General features: G+C 29.0%; 1 protein-coding gene across 1 annotated transcript; it reads right to left on the bottom strand.

The window, feature by feature from the left end:
- Nucleotides 1-5,950: 5,950 nt before the first annotated feature.
- Nucleotides 5,951-12,013, bottom strand: LOC132941692 (uncharacterized). Its single transcript, XM_061009842.1, has 8 exons — nt 11,888-12,013; nt 11,706-11,820; nt 10,398-10,424; nt 10,050-10,221; nt 9,348-9,502; nt 8,383-8,581; nt 7,405-7,522; nt 5,951-6,197 (listed from the first exon to the last, which is right to left on the bottom strand). The coding sequence occupies exons 3-8, from the start codon at nt 10,420-10,422 to the stop codon at nt 6,159-6,161; spliced, it is 708 nt and encodes a 235-aa protein (XP_060865825.1). The 5' UTR covers nt 10,423-10,424; nt 11,706-11,820; nt 11,888-12,013; the 3' UTR covers nt 5,951-6,158.
- Between the last annotated feature and the right edge of the window lie 4,073 nt (nt 12,014-16,086).

Raw genomic sequence — 16,086 nt, 5'->3', positions numbered from 1 at the left:
CGATTCGCCGACACCCAATTCGTCGACCACTCGTTTTGCCGACGTGGAAACCGGTCTCGCGTACAAATGGAAAAAGTTTCAATTCACCGAGTGGCGTATTTACGATTTTGGCGCCCTAGGTACATACCGGTGTTGAAAAATTTAAACCAAAATCGAAAAAAATAAAAACCGGTGTACAAAACTGAAACCGAAACCGAAATTTTTTTCAATCGGTTTCACGGCCTGTAAAAGTGATAACCTAAAATGTAAAATTTTCCCTATTATTGCATTTATGCTTCCACTAATTTTGAGAACACTTTTATTTTACCATTACTTACCACTACATTTATGCGTAAAAATATTCAACCTTTATAATCAAATAAAACAAATTATAATTTTAGATTTTAGCCTTTTTTTATGACAATATAATAAAATACATTATATATTATATAGAAATACTAGCTGTCCCTCCCGGCGTTGCCCGGGCAAAAGTTACCTCAGGTGAAATAATTGGAAATAGCCAATATTATAACTTATGTCATATGTGTATAAGTTCAAGGACTTAAAAATGCATTAATTGTATATATATTGTAGCTGATCCCGTTCACTTTGTTGCTCGTTAAAATTTGTACCAACTCTATAGGATTCAAACTTTGTTCAATTCGTTTATTTAATATTCGGTGTATGATGTTCATTGTTTAAAACTTAAACATTTTCATCAAACATCTTGAATAATATAATATAATTACCCGAGGATCCACTTGAGGTGGATTGCAGACTCCTCGAAGTGCGTACGTAATTACGAATGTTTTATTAACACGCTATTAATATTGCAGTTATCTGGCGAGCCATTGTTATTTTAATCTGAGTAAACGTTGACGTTTTATTCTATTCTATGAACGACCTAAATTAATTTCTTTTTCATTGATAAATGGCTACGCAGGTCAGAATATATCTATTGAATAAACAACGACAAAAAAATCAGCAAATTAAATCAAAATGAGTAAAAAATGATGGAAGACGTGATTAGAGGTTATAATACAATCTTAGAATTAAAAGAAATTAAAAAAATTAAAAAATTAAAAAAATTAAATTAAATACTACTCTACTTATTTACTAATTGATAACTCCTTTGTTTATTAAGTTAGAGAATCGATCAAATGCCATAAACCTTCTCCGCAATGAGCTCTTCAATTTAAAAAAAAAAATCATAACGATCGGTTCAGTAGTTTCCGAGAACATAGGCCTCAAAGGTTTTCATTTTCACATTTCTATATAAAGATGTATAGAAATATAAAAGATATTATAAGAAAGATACAGGTTATCATTTATCAGTTATCACTGATATAATTTCTCAACAAATCCAATAAAATAAAAAAAAAAATAATTTTTTTTTGTTATAACCTCTAGCGACGGCGCTCCTTTGAGGACTCAGAATTTGGCGCCCCGAGGCAATTGCCCCCGTCACCTCTCCCCCCCCTCTAAATACGCCACTGCCGAAAAACGTAATTTTATAAAATATAAAAATAATTTTTATGTGGAAATCTAGAATATTACAATCTACAATCAAAATGTTGATAAAACTATAATATTATGATATTGGCATTTGTCAGTTGATAGTAAGTTAGTAATAAGTGGTTTATAATACATAAATCATAATAAATTCTGAGCGTGATGGCCAACTTTTAGTTGTGGATAATTTTATACACCGAATTGATAAATAAACCAACAAACTTCGAGCTTAACTTCAAAGCCCAAAAAAACTGCAATCGGCCACATAAGATGAAAACTAAATATAGAAAATTAAATATAGAAGAAAGGTTATCATTTGCAAAAGGTAAAGCGTTTATGGCATATGATAATACATTTTTTTCTAATAACGTTTTAATATATAATTTTAGGCTACAAAATGGTACGATTTGTATTTTGGAATACTTGGACGCAATAATGTTTCATTTTCATTTAGAAAAAGCTAGGAAGAAACCATTAAAGAGTATTTAATAATTGACAAATTTATAACAATACATATTATATTGTTTTTTATGACAATTATTTTAGTTTTTGTTTAATGAATTACATTTAATTTTTAACTATAAAACATATTTATGTATGAATAATTAATATCTTAACGTTTTAATTAATAGGAAAGTATTTTGTTGACCGTATATTTTGAAATTATAATAAACAATAAAGTAACAGAGATTTAAACAAAAATTCACTTTTTAGCAGTTTTTACTAATAAAGTAAAATATATTTTAATAAATAATAATACATTATGTGTTAAAAATGTATATATTATAATTTAGTATTATAGGGCCCCCGAAATATGTTTGGCCCGGGGTCCCATAAAACCGGTTAGTAGGTTAGGTTAGGTGGCTCTGGATACATTCACATATGTATGGTTGTATGAACTATAGACTATTGAACTAAGAATGTTTAATTATAAATAAATGTAAAATATGTAACGATTCATTGTTAAATATAATGTATGATATTGTTTTTCGATAAAACGTAAAAAAAATTAATATTTACGATTAACTCCTATTTTATGTCTCACGGGTTAATCTATCGATTAGCAGCTGAAAACCATAATCCGTTTTTAAAACGTCCAGATATCAGTACGTTATTAAACTGAGAGTTTTGATAGCTGACAATTTATATTAGAGTGTATTATTATAATATACTTATATTGGCTATATTATAATCAAAAATAATAATTATAGTAAAATACCTAAATAGGTAATTGTAAAATATTGAATACCTATATTTAGATAAACTACGCTCAAATAGGTGTAAATACAATTAAATATGAGGTTACGAGGTGTATAATGTATGTAAAATATAAATTGTTTTAAATACTCCGCGCAAACCTAAGGTGTTACCCGCAGTGTGAGGACTTATCTAGATAAATTATCCAGATAATTATTTTTTTATCTTTTATCTTATCTAGATAAATAAATATAAGTTATCTAGGTATTTATTTTAGATAAAAAATTAACTTATCTAGATAAATTTACAAGATAAAATTTTTGGAGAAAATTAGCTAGATTTGTTCGAAAATGTTTTATTTTTATTCTCATTATCTGAGGCACAACTTGTACGTAAAATAGCATCCAGGGCTAAAAATATATGACGTTATTCCGAAAAGACTATAAATTATTCCTATTTAGTACTTATTACTTATTAGTAATTAATATTCTGTACTCGGTTAATAATATATAATATAATATACTAATTCATTTATGTAATTAGCCTATATTAGTATATGACTGTCGCAATATGTCAAATTCCCAGAATTTCATAAATATTTTTAAACTATAATTAAAATACTAATAATAGAACAGATGGAAAGTCATAACCACCGCCGTTCCAAACAAAATTCCATAGAATATAATATTATTCTTTGAGAAATAAAGATAAACCAGCCGTCTATTCTTTCCGTATTTGCAATACGTCTGAAATTAATGACAATTGATAAGTCTGACGAGCAATACATGAGAATATGCTATTTATATATTTCGGGTTTTATGTTTTATATTATAAATCTATGGACTATAAACAATCTCTAAACCAATTTTAATTGCACATGACTTATAATAATAATAAACATTGTTTCGTATACACAAATACACAATACTCGTAAATATCTTTTCAATGTTGTTAATTAATAATAATAATAATAGTACGTGATACGAAAAGTGGCCGGTGACCCCACCACCATCCCGGCAAGAACGGCCATTATAGCCATGGGTTTTCTTGTGTGTGTATTATTTTGTGTACTTACATGACGGTATATGTATTTCTTTAAATTAGTTGTTCTAATTATAATTTCTAAAATTATCTGTTATTTAAATATTTAGATAAATATCTAGATAAAATATTTTTATCTTTTATCTTTTTGTTTGATGAATTTGATTTGTTTATCTTTCATCTGTATCTAAGGCCCGATTTCACCAACACAGTTAATCACGGTTAACGCTTAATCGGCTGATAACAGATATTTAACCAGCCAAATTCGGCCGATTAAAACTCCGGTTAGCTTTAACTGTGATTAACTGTGTTGGTGAAATCGGCCCTAAGATAAAATTTAGTGTTGTTATCTTTATCTTTATCTAGATGATTTTTTGTTATCTGTTCCTAACACTGTACTTACCCGGCGTATACCTAGGTTAATAAGTTACTATACTATAGGTAAACCAGGTACGTATTAAACTTGGCGTGGTGAAACGAAGACCGGAAGACGGCTTTTGGGTTGTTCGGGATCGCGTATCTTATACATTGTGCTGTTGGGAGACCGGAGTAAACGTATAATTGGTTCTACGTCACCGGGTTAAAAGATTGTCCGTGGCAATAAATATGTATTTTAATACCTACAAAAAAAGTAAATTAAAGCCCCAAAATAATATGAAAACAAACTTGGGGAATTAATATTTTTTTTTGGTAAGTAATTAAATTACCATAGAGGTACCTACTAATCATAAGTTATATAATATGTATACTAGTGTAAAACTCGGCTTATTGTAAAATGAACTCATACATAGATACAGGCATGTACCTCCATATTATATTACTCTATTAACAAGCGATTACTATAATATAAGATTCGCCAGTCGTCGATTCTGAGTTGTAAGCGAGTTACAAATAATATATTATAATAATTATTGTATAATAATATATACCATGTTTTTGGCAATTAAATGACAATGATTTATTGTAACACACACTTAGAAATAGAGGTTGAAACTATCCCCTTTCAAATAATATTTCACGTATAGGTAGAACAATTTATTATTGAATTCGACGCATCCATATTGCAGCTTACTCATTGAGAAGTTACACTGAAAACCCTGATTTACAGCAGAGCTACTTTCCCGGCTTTATAAAAATAATTCAATGTTAATTAAATTACGTCATCGCTTTAATTCACGATTAGTTCACAAGCAGATATCATCGTTATGTTTACATATTTTATTATTCAATTTCACTAAATCACCTCTTAGAACTTTACACCGGACTTTGAGCCTTTGTGGTAGAGCCCGGTGGAGGGGTAGCGTTGGAAATAGTATAATGTAACTATACCTAAAATATTAATACCAACAATAAAATTGTTTTCATTTTTTCGGGACGCCTGTGTGTAGTATGTATAGCATTATTTATATAAGTATATAATATAACAGTATATAAACATATTATTATATTCTATGATCTGGGTGTGGCGTCGTCATTTGTGTATATAGATATTAGGTATATAACTAAAAAAATGTTTAATTTTTATTATAATATCTATTCTACGACCTGGATGCGGCGTCGTTGTTTGTGTTTGAGTATTTTATGAATTGCACGCTCGGGAAGAAAATATGCGTCTACGTCACACGGGTATCAGATTTTCAGTGGAAATAAATTTGGATTAAAAAGTAAATGTAAGTTCCGAAACAATAGGAAAACAAACTTACGTTTACTTTACACCAGGACATTGCAAAAATATAATATAAGGAAATGATCTAGTCGACCAACACGCAAAACATCGTTGTTAATACTGATGATGAGTATATATAAATAAATTGTTCTACATACTTCGCCCAAGCATAATGTGTTGCCCGGCGTATTATATAGGCAAAATAGGTACACTACTGCAGTGTTCAATATAATAGTATTGTAGTTCAATGCAGTGACCATAAGTCACCTTTGCAACATTCTCGCCATACAGACGGCACCAGAAAATTTGAACAAAAAATTTAGACAAATAAGCAAAAACCAAATTAGTTAATTAAAACAGTGGGACCAAGTTACCCTTATAAAAAAAAACAAGATAATAAGGAGAAAAAAAGTACACCGGACAGGAGACAAAATAAACGAGGAGGGGACGGATACGAGTTGACGAAGTGGTTTCAGATTTTGATATGCTTATAGTAATATATTCCACTGATCACCTCTGCAACATTCTCTTAATGAATCTTAGTCAGTATATTTGCAGGTGTATTATATTATTTTATTAAGTGCATCAAAAACAAATTGGAAAAAAAATAGGTATATTAAAATTCGAGTTAATTTATAAACGTAAATTGTAAATGTAAATTAATAAACGATAACGCAATTATATAAATTTAAAAAGCAGTGGCTTGCAGTCGCCGTTGATGAGCCGATATTTTTGATTTATTTGATTATGACTGAATAACGCGTCATGATTTGTAGTGTAATAAATTGCTTTCACAATTTTTCTGAAATCAAATAAAAGTTAGTTTAGAGTATAGTTATCACTAGGGTTAAGATGTTTATGGACTTTGCATATTTTTCTTTTAGTCGTGCACTGGTGCACAATGCAGAACAATATTAATTATAAATCCGTTTCGTACGACATTTAAGTAGTTGAGTACTTATGTTAATTTTGAATATTTTTAGGCACTCTTAGCTTTAAACGCATTTTTTTAACGTATATTTTTATATTGTAGTTATTTTTGTATATTGTACGTAATTTTATTTCAGTTTTCTTAAATTTTAGATTTCTAAGGAAATGTAATAAAATATATTATAATAATATAATAGTCTATTAACAATTTAAAATAAATGTTGAATGAATAATGAATAATGCATTTATATAACGCATTTTACTGTGTGATATTTAATTGTTTATAAGAGCATATTTTGATATATTATGTTGGATATATTTACATGACATTTTTATTAGTTTCTAAGGTCATAAACATCCTAACCATAATAATAGTTACGACTTAACACTGTTATTATATACCTACTAACTATAATATATTGCGAAATGATTGGTATTTATATAATATAGCAATAGCATAAAACAATCGGATTATTATATTAATTTATTATACTCTTTATGAGAATTTGTACAACTAGTAAAACAAATTTGCCTCGAAAAGAAAAGGTTGGTATATTGCCCTCAGTAGATGCAACGTAACATCTCGCATCTAACTACAACAACCGTTTGGTCGACTGCTGTTCGCCTGCCGATTAGTGTAAAAACCCGTATTCTATATAAATATCATAAATGTACTCGGGTACTCCTCATACCGGACGTTAAAGCATTAATGTTCATCGTATATATTGGTCGAGCTATACCTAACAAAATATACCAAAGAAGATTAAAAGATAAAAAAAAAATGTATATAATAATATTCATGGTAGCTAGTATATTATATAATATTATGGCTTATTACATAATTTGCAATCGTGAATACACATATTTTATATAGAACATAAAAGTCGAACAGACTGTTTAGAATATTGATGCTGCTAATTTTTTTAGTGGGAAGGGCTAAATCCCATTTTTCACCTATGGCATTTAGTTGTATGTATAGGTTAGGTATCTACTGTACCTATATATGGTTTAAAAACAATGAATTCGGATGTACCTAATTGATTTAAATAATAATTATTAATAATTATAGGTATACTGACCGGTATCAATGACATGGGCCATGTGTTGCTTGACAGTTGGCGGAAAAACTTTTCTGTCTTCGATCCGCATACTGAACGTATTTGCGTGTACTGTAACTGCATATACTGTTTGAGATATCTGTATACAAATTGCGATCAATCAATAGAATACGTTATATAAAAACATCGATTGCGCGAAGAAAACACGCTGTGGTTTACATGGTGGGTGGAAGCCGAGTTAAAACATATTACAGTATTTGGCATTTAAATTTTGCTAATATATAGAATAGGTATATAGGAAACCAAATAAAAAAAGTGTAGTTTGGATAACATACATTGGTTTCATACAGCGAGTAACAAAGTAATTAGTCTGGTAGGTAATCTGCAGTACTTAGACGAGTACATAAGTACATGATGGTATAGCGAAAGAGAGCAATGTTACGGGTAGGACGCACAGGAACTCTAAAGTCAACGTGTTGAAAGGAAGAAGGAGAATCAGTCTTACCGCGATTAAGTCACAATCAAGACGGCGATCGGCCAGAGATAGCCTGATAGAATATTCAAGTTTTGAAGCACCGGGTCATAGTCATGAAGAGGATGCAAGATATTTAACTTAAACCCGTCTAAACTGAGAAATTTAGAACTCTGCCCTCTGGACACATTTCATATTTTATTGGCAGTATACCATTGGGCATTGAGTGAGGATTCCATATCACAGAATCATACTCAAGAATAGACTTGACTAATGCAGAATATAAAGTATTTCAAGACTTGACAATTTAAATTCTACATAATTCTACAGTGATTCTATTCATAAAATCTAATACCTTAATTAAGCCTTACACGCAATATGATCAATATGACTATATTATGAGATCTAAGACACAGCGAAGGAAAAAGGATGGAACCAGCAAGATCTATTATAAATTGTAATATAATATTATTATTATATACACTAAACTAAAAAAAAAAAAAAAAATAAAATAAACTTAAACTCACTGGCATTTCATTTGGTCAAACCTATCATGCAGGATTCCAATGCCGTCTATCGTATCACTTTTCAGCTCCTCCAGTTTCATCCGATCGTATTTCAACATGTCCTGTTCCAGATACTGCTGCAACTGCTTGAACGGTACTTCTATATTTTGATCATTGGATTGTACCAGTACTTTTATACAAGCCATGTGTTCTATGAATTCTGACAACGATAATGAAATTTAATTGAGAAGTCTTTACATGGTAATATTACGTAAGATGGGCTACTATAACGATTCGCAATATTTTTTTTATCGTATCGTATGTTCCTACAACGGAAACATTATAAAAATACCATCGATAAACTATTTTTATGAAAAGTGTATACGTTGTATCTATATTATACGTATTGGACTAACGGTAGAATTATTCGATCGAACTGTTGCAGTATGATGATTAATGACTACCTAATGAATTAGTTTAGTTTGTATTTTACTTAACCAACTAATTGGGTAGGTATCTATAGGTTATAATACTTATATTCCATCCGTGATCAGTAAAACTATAATAATATAGTATTAATACATTATACTTGGAAGAGTGTGTTGGGGGGGGGGAGGTCACTGTGCATTTGTATGCGACTAAACATATACAGACCAAAGAACTAGGTTCCTATATAGTATATAGGTAGTTATTGAAAATATAAAGTAGGCACACACGTTAAACGAAATTACGCAAGTATGAATATTAATAAACATCGGACATAATAATATTATACAATAATGTCTAACATATTATATGTTTATTATACATAGGTACAACGAAAATCTACCACATAGTGATATCATATTGTATTTTATAACTGTAGGTTAGGTTAGGGAATAGTTAACCTATATAGTTTGCAAATATCTGTATTAAAATATATAACAGATTAATGTTTTCTAGTATTTTTTCTATTAGGTATATTATATTTTAATGTGTTAACAAACCTTTCTTGTAAGCCCGGTCAGTGGCGCAGAAAGACGGCTCGTCAAGTTTTGGCAAATTCGCCGAGAAGGAAGTTCTATCTCCAGTCGTCAAATGCTCAGAACAGCTTAGATAGAACGTATGTATACACATGGAGTGCCGTTTCGCGATATTGTATCTGCGTTTGACCAATCAGAAACACAAAATGACGGATTAACAATAAGATAGACGCATTAAATAATATGATAATTACATAAGTACCTACAAATGTAAAATATTATAATATAATATAATACTATAATAGGTAATCGCTCTGACACTGCAAAGCATTAACGTACGTGTTGAAACATAATTTAAAAATTATTTTCACTCGATTTTTTATAAACGCACTTATGCGGTAAAACTATTACAACTTATCGAAAACATTTACCATCGTCGCTAGATATTTACATTATGTTCAACAAAGTTACCCGGTCACGACCGTGGTCTAGGTAAGCTTTAAGATACCTAGTGACGTAGTGTACATGCATTTAAACATTTGGTACTGATGTTACGTGTGATCTTCAGCTAGCTCGAGTGATCTCTACCGGCTACATGCGACAACAATAACTAACTTATAACTTCACTTACTCAAGTTAAACAATTTCAATAACTTACCCATCTTTGAATATATTACATTATATTATTATACCATTAATCTTATTATTATTCATTAATATACTGACGGGCAGTAGTATATGTCAGAATATCTGTTAGTATTGCTGTCACCCTCCATCATTCTTAATAATTGTGGAATATTAGGCGGGAAACTACAGTTTCCCCATTGATTGATTGATGGACAGATCCAGTCGACTCCATCAAATCCATCCTCGGACTTCACCACTGCCGTCAAAATAGCTGTGGACATGCCAGAGGAAGAAAAACCCAATTTATTAAATATATTAAAAAGAAAACGGTGTTCCTATAACAAAACATTGTAGACGCATTGAGTGACGAATCACAAATTTTACCAAGATTTTGTTATAATTTTGTAAAAACAATAACTAGATATATTTTAAGAAAATGGTACTCACCGGTGACGAAGAATAGTTTCAGCATATCTGTAACATAAAATATAATATTTGGAATAGTTTTTTTTCATCACTTATGAGTTATTAGTTATTACACCTCAAGTAATGAATATTGGCTTTGAATAAAACATTATTACACTGAAGTATATTTTATATAAGTTAATTACATTTGATATATATATTATATATTATATAGTAGGTTCCTTCTGTGTTTATTTATCATGCGTTTAGTATAACTCTTACAGTTAAGACGTTTATTATTAACTAATACAGTAACGATATACGTTTTGATGCAAAATTACTAAAATTCCTTATAGGCATTAAATTAAGTTTAATTTTTGAGTTTATGATAGTATTCGCCTACACGTATGGTAAATTTGTACTTTTTATCAAGCGTAAAATAAATTTGGAACAACTGTTACCATTATATATGATGCTGAAACATTTATAACATAAATTAGGTTTATTTAATTCGTATTTTTGTCCGGTTAAAATATAGTAAATAATATTACGTAGATACAGTATGTAATTCGCGTGATTTAAGGGTTGTCATACGACCGATTTTATTGTCATAAAAAAATATAACATCGTTGACGCTCAACAATTTAATACAATTTAATACGTTCAGAAGGATATAAGTGCACTATTTGTTTTCTCTATCCAACCCACGTGCAACATAGGTTTCTAATTTACGTTTAGCAGAACCAACCCTATGTTGTTACTTTTAGTATTAGGGTGAATTCAACTACATATTGTCAAACTTTAAGTTAATAACATTAACTGTGTTCCTACGTTGGCTATAGTCAGCGTAAATATATTTTTTGGTATTTTAATTTTTATATAGTTATGACCGGGTGAAATATTACAATTTAAAAATGTTTATACATTTCATACAAATTTAAACATAGTAAAAATGACAATATAACGACTAGCGACACAGATAATGTTCTTAACTTAAAGTTAATTAGTAATCGGTGAATTATTTACTCTAATATTAAAAGTAACAAACCATGCTATTATGCTTAGTAAATCTACTATGTTGCGCGTGGGTCAGAGAGAGAAACCAAATGGTGCACTGCATCCTCATAACAAAAAAAAACATGTTAAAACCATAGCATGGTTTTGATATATTTTTTCCTCAACAAGGAAAATCTATGAATGATAAATATGTTTTTGTTAATAAGTAACCATGACAACGAGAACCTTACGAAAAATCGGTAAGAAACATTTTATCCTGTGGATACAGCACAAAAACATATTATGATAGGTAAATAAATAATTGTATTAATATCAAAATATTATGTTTCTTACTGATGATTGATGCGCAGTGATCCGTAATAGCTAAATTAGTATATTCAGTTAATTAGTATACTATATTTGTTGAATAAGTCCGTTAGATGAATATGTAACTATTATTACAACAATGCTGTAAAAAGTCGAATACAAATTTATAAAAAAAAACAATTGAGAGTATAAACTCAATAGAATATTACCGTTTACTGCACACTCGACAATGAACGGGGAGAAACTGATCTATCTCTGGAATACTCACAAGTCACAACCGGAATGATTCTGATTTTGGTTTACCTCGACTAGTTTTATTTTGACCGGCTTGCCAGCAGCTCAATGTGGTGGGGCATGTCGGCTTATTATTCGCCAAGGCATTAATCTTTAAATAATATACTATTATTATTATTACGGACATGTCGTGCAGGCATTTTTCTAATTGATTTTCCGTAAGTTTTGTCAGATAACCCATATAGTTGCCAGTTTCTGAAAATATGCATAGGTAGTAGTGTGTACCAAAACCGATATTAACATTTTTTAATTGAAGTATCTATATCAATATGATAATATCAAACTTTGTGGCAAAAAAATAAAAAGGGAGACAATTTTAATATCAATAAATATTATATAATATGTATTACTAATATCTCGTCAGTCGTCATTTATTGATATTGATATGGGTTTTGATATTCAATAATATAATAGATATACCTAGCCACCTAAGTATTTTGTTATAAGTAAAAAAACGTTTTGACCTTAATAAGAATAAAAATACTGGAATATTAATTCAAAAATGAATAACCACTGAGCATTTAAATTTCCATAAAATATTCACCTATATATTTGCATTTTCTAGACATGATAATGTTGGGTCTTTTTAGATATTTTAAGTTCTATAGTTTTATTTTATTTTTTTCAATAATTTACGTATGGTAAAATGTTGTTTAAAAAACAATGCAGTTTCTGATAGGTTGTCCTCGCTGCAATTACAAATTATTTATTTATAAATTATAAGCATTTAAATAATTTAGACGCAAACACAAACATTTTAAATTATCTTATAGGAGGTACCTGCTAAACATTCATACATCTTTCAATTTCTATAGCTTAAGTTTTAAGATTCTACCAATATTATAAACGCGAAAGTTTGTAAGTATGTTTGTTACTCTTTCACGTAAAAACTACTGAATGGATTTTAATGAAACTTTACAATAATATACCTTATACATCAGAATAACACATAGGCTACAATTTATAAAGATATATTGTGTGCATTTTCTAATTTTAATTTTAATTTAAACTAATGTGTAAGTTGTATACCTATACCTTTTTTAGTAAGAAATAGTCGCTGGCAGAAAATAAATAACATTCAAACAATTATTATAACTATTTAGTATAAATTTAAATTATAGCCTATATGTTATTCTGATGTATAAGCTATATTATTGTAAAGTCTACATTAGTAAGATATATAAATGAATGTTTGTGTATAGAATATACCTCTGGGAAGAAGATAGGCTAATTTAAAAAGGGTTAAATTTGGTTTTTTTATTAATCGGATTTTAGTACGGTTTGGTTAGGTTACGATTTTGTATTAATTGATTATATTAGGTGGAATTAAGTAAAAACGACAAATTTGGTATAACTTTGATACTTTAGAGTTAAATCATACAGTTACGTACAAACAGCACGGGGTCCACGATCTACCGCTAACCTACCTAATAATATACCTAACCTGCTGCGTATCAGAATTTTTATTCCAGGCAGAAAATTCAAGATACATTTTGAACACCATACACCGAATATTAAAAAATGAATTGAACAAAGTTTGAGTCACATAGAGTTGGTATATTTAACGGGCAACAAAGTGGACGGGATCAGCTAGTATAATATAAAGTATTTCAAAATATCGTGACTTTGTATCTTTATAATATTTTTAAAAAGCTACAATAACAACTTATGAAAAACCTTGTACTACATTTTCAAATGTTCGGTTGATCGAAATTATTAATATTTACAGAAATAAAACTAAAAAAAGTATATATATGTTAAAATGTCTATAAACAGCTAAAATAAAAGTCAAAATATTTTGAAAATTATACCATGTACCGATAGAAAATTCTAGTATTAATATAGGTACAGTTATTCGTTTTTGAATTACAACAAAATAAGAAAATCGATTTGTCAAAAACTAGTTTTGCGTAAAAATTACTGTTTTTTTCTAATTATTTTTTTTCTCAATGATTTTTAAAAGTATTGGGAGTTGTAAATTTTTACGTCAAAAAGTGTCAACTAGATTCATTTTCATACTGGCAAAGATATCTAAGAATTTCTATTATTTTCATAATTATTTTCATTATAAATCGTGTACACATATACAAAAAAAACACACCCACATCATTGTTAAATTAATACACTCATTATGTTTGGTGAATCATTCTGTAGATTATTATAATAATATGCACGATGCAATTTTCAAAACATTTTTAAGTTGATTATATCTATTCAGATTTCAGACCATATGGTACATTGGTACTCTACGGTATTGACTTAGGACTTAATATCAATTAACTATATAATGAATTATGTATGAATGTATGATATAAATATAATTATACACGTGCATTTTTTTCGGAAAACTATAGTCCTCTATGCCATATTATAATAGTATTTTTCAGTACGATTATTATTACCAACCCGTGTTTAGGACTATTGTCAGTATTTACAATATTTATATTTACTAATTTGTCCCCGTAAATTGCATGTAAGATGTGATAGAGTGTTGCCGACAACACCAAATCACCAACAATTATTGTTATTATACAAATTAATTTATAATTGATGCGATTGATTGAAAAGCGTTAAGACTCGATGGCTTAGCAGTCGCGGCTAATATTATATTATTTTAATGGAATGTCAGTGCCACATACTATCAGCTTGAGTTTGGATAAGGGGCGATAGGGTGAGATATTATGGCCGTGGAATGCGAGAAAGTGTCACGGTTGTAATTTTTGGCGACAAACACGATATTTTATTGTAGACATGTATTATCATTATATTATGTTTGACTATTACTTTAATACGCACCAGATTATGCCAACAAATTTAACGCTGGTTAAGTATATTTTATCAAAACCTAATATTCTAGAGTAAGCCATACAGTTACCTATATAATATTCAATATTGTGTCATTGAATGATCTTACATAGGGTATAGTTACAGTCAAACATAATAATAATTATACATATATATAATTTGACCATCGACATTTTGAGAAAACACAGACCTAACTTCAGGATTTCAATAATATAATAGTGAGATGTGTAGATTCACGAATGTGGGCCACGTTTTGAAAATAAGAATTGATATAAAACATATTTTTTTTTAAGTACGTTTTTAGCCAGTGTTCCAAATGGACTAGCATTCTTCCTTCCAATTCATGAAAAATTTTAGTTTTTGGATACAAACATTTTTCGGTGATTTTATTATTTTTATTTTTGTAAGTAGGTAGTACCATATTATAATAATTGAGCAACACTCATGACAGTCATGACTCGGACACTCGACACAATAATTTAGAAACCATACTAATATTATTATATAAACTAGGTATCTATAGAATTTTGAAAAAAAATTATGTTTTTACAATATGTTTTTTGATAAAGCAAATATTTGATAATGATCAAAATATGCTCGTCCTTACTGACTCAACCCTAATACACATTTTTGTCATATCACTATAGTTCGAATATTTTTCTACTTCAAACACTTCAATTTCTGGAAAGGAAAATACGTGTTTTTAGTTTTAATACAATTCACGTTTTCGGTTCAAGTAATCAACTACATAAATACCTTGTGAGTTATGGGGCCAAGTCATTTCACCTTCCAAATATTTACTTATATTACTTATACGTTTCGGGTAGGTACACCCGTCGATATATAAATCAAAAATTATGTGCCCATATATTATTATTTATTCTACTTTCAAATGTATATATTAATATATCAAATTTACAATTAATTAATCCAAAATACGAATGTATAGACTATAGGTACTAATTAGTACAACAATAGATATTATTATACATCATATGGTTTAACTATGATAAATAATATTCCTATCCACTTCCTTAAAAGTACTTACGTGACATTATTATCATTTGCAGGATACACGTATTGAAAAATTAACTAATGATTTTTAGTTACTATACAGTAGAAATAAAATATAACATAACCATTAATCAATGATGAAAGATCCGCATTTACCCTACACCCACATTAAATGAGAGTCACATTTTCAAACACACGAATTGTGAAGTGAATACCTATGGGTAGTAAAATCCCAAATTACCAAGTCAAATAAATGATTTCAATGCATATAATATTATACGCACAAATTATTGAA

The sequence above is a fragment of the Metopolophium dirhodum genome, chromosome 3 (genome assembly GCF_019925205.1).
Source record: "Metopolophium dirhodum isolate CAU chromosome 3, ASM1992520v1, whole genome shotgun sequence".
Classification (NCBI taxonomy): domain Eukaryota; kingdom Metazoa; phylum Arthropoda; class Insecta; order Hemiptera; family Aphididae; genus Metopolophium; species Metopolophium dirhodum.
This window is presented reverse-complemented; position numbering and strand designations above follow the sequence as displayed.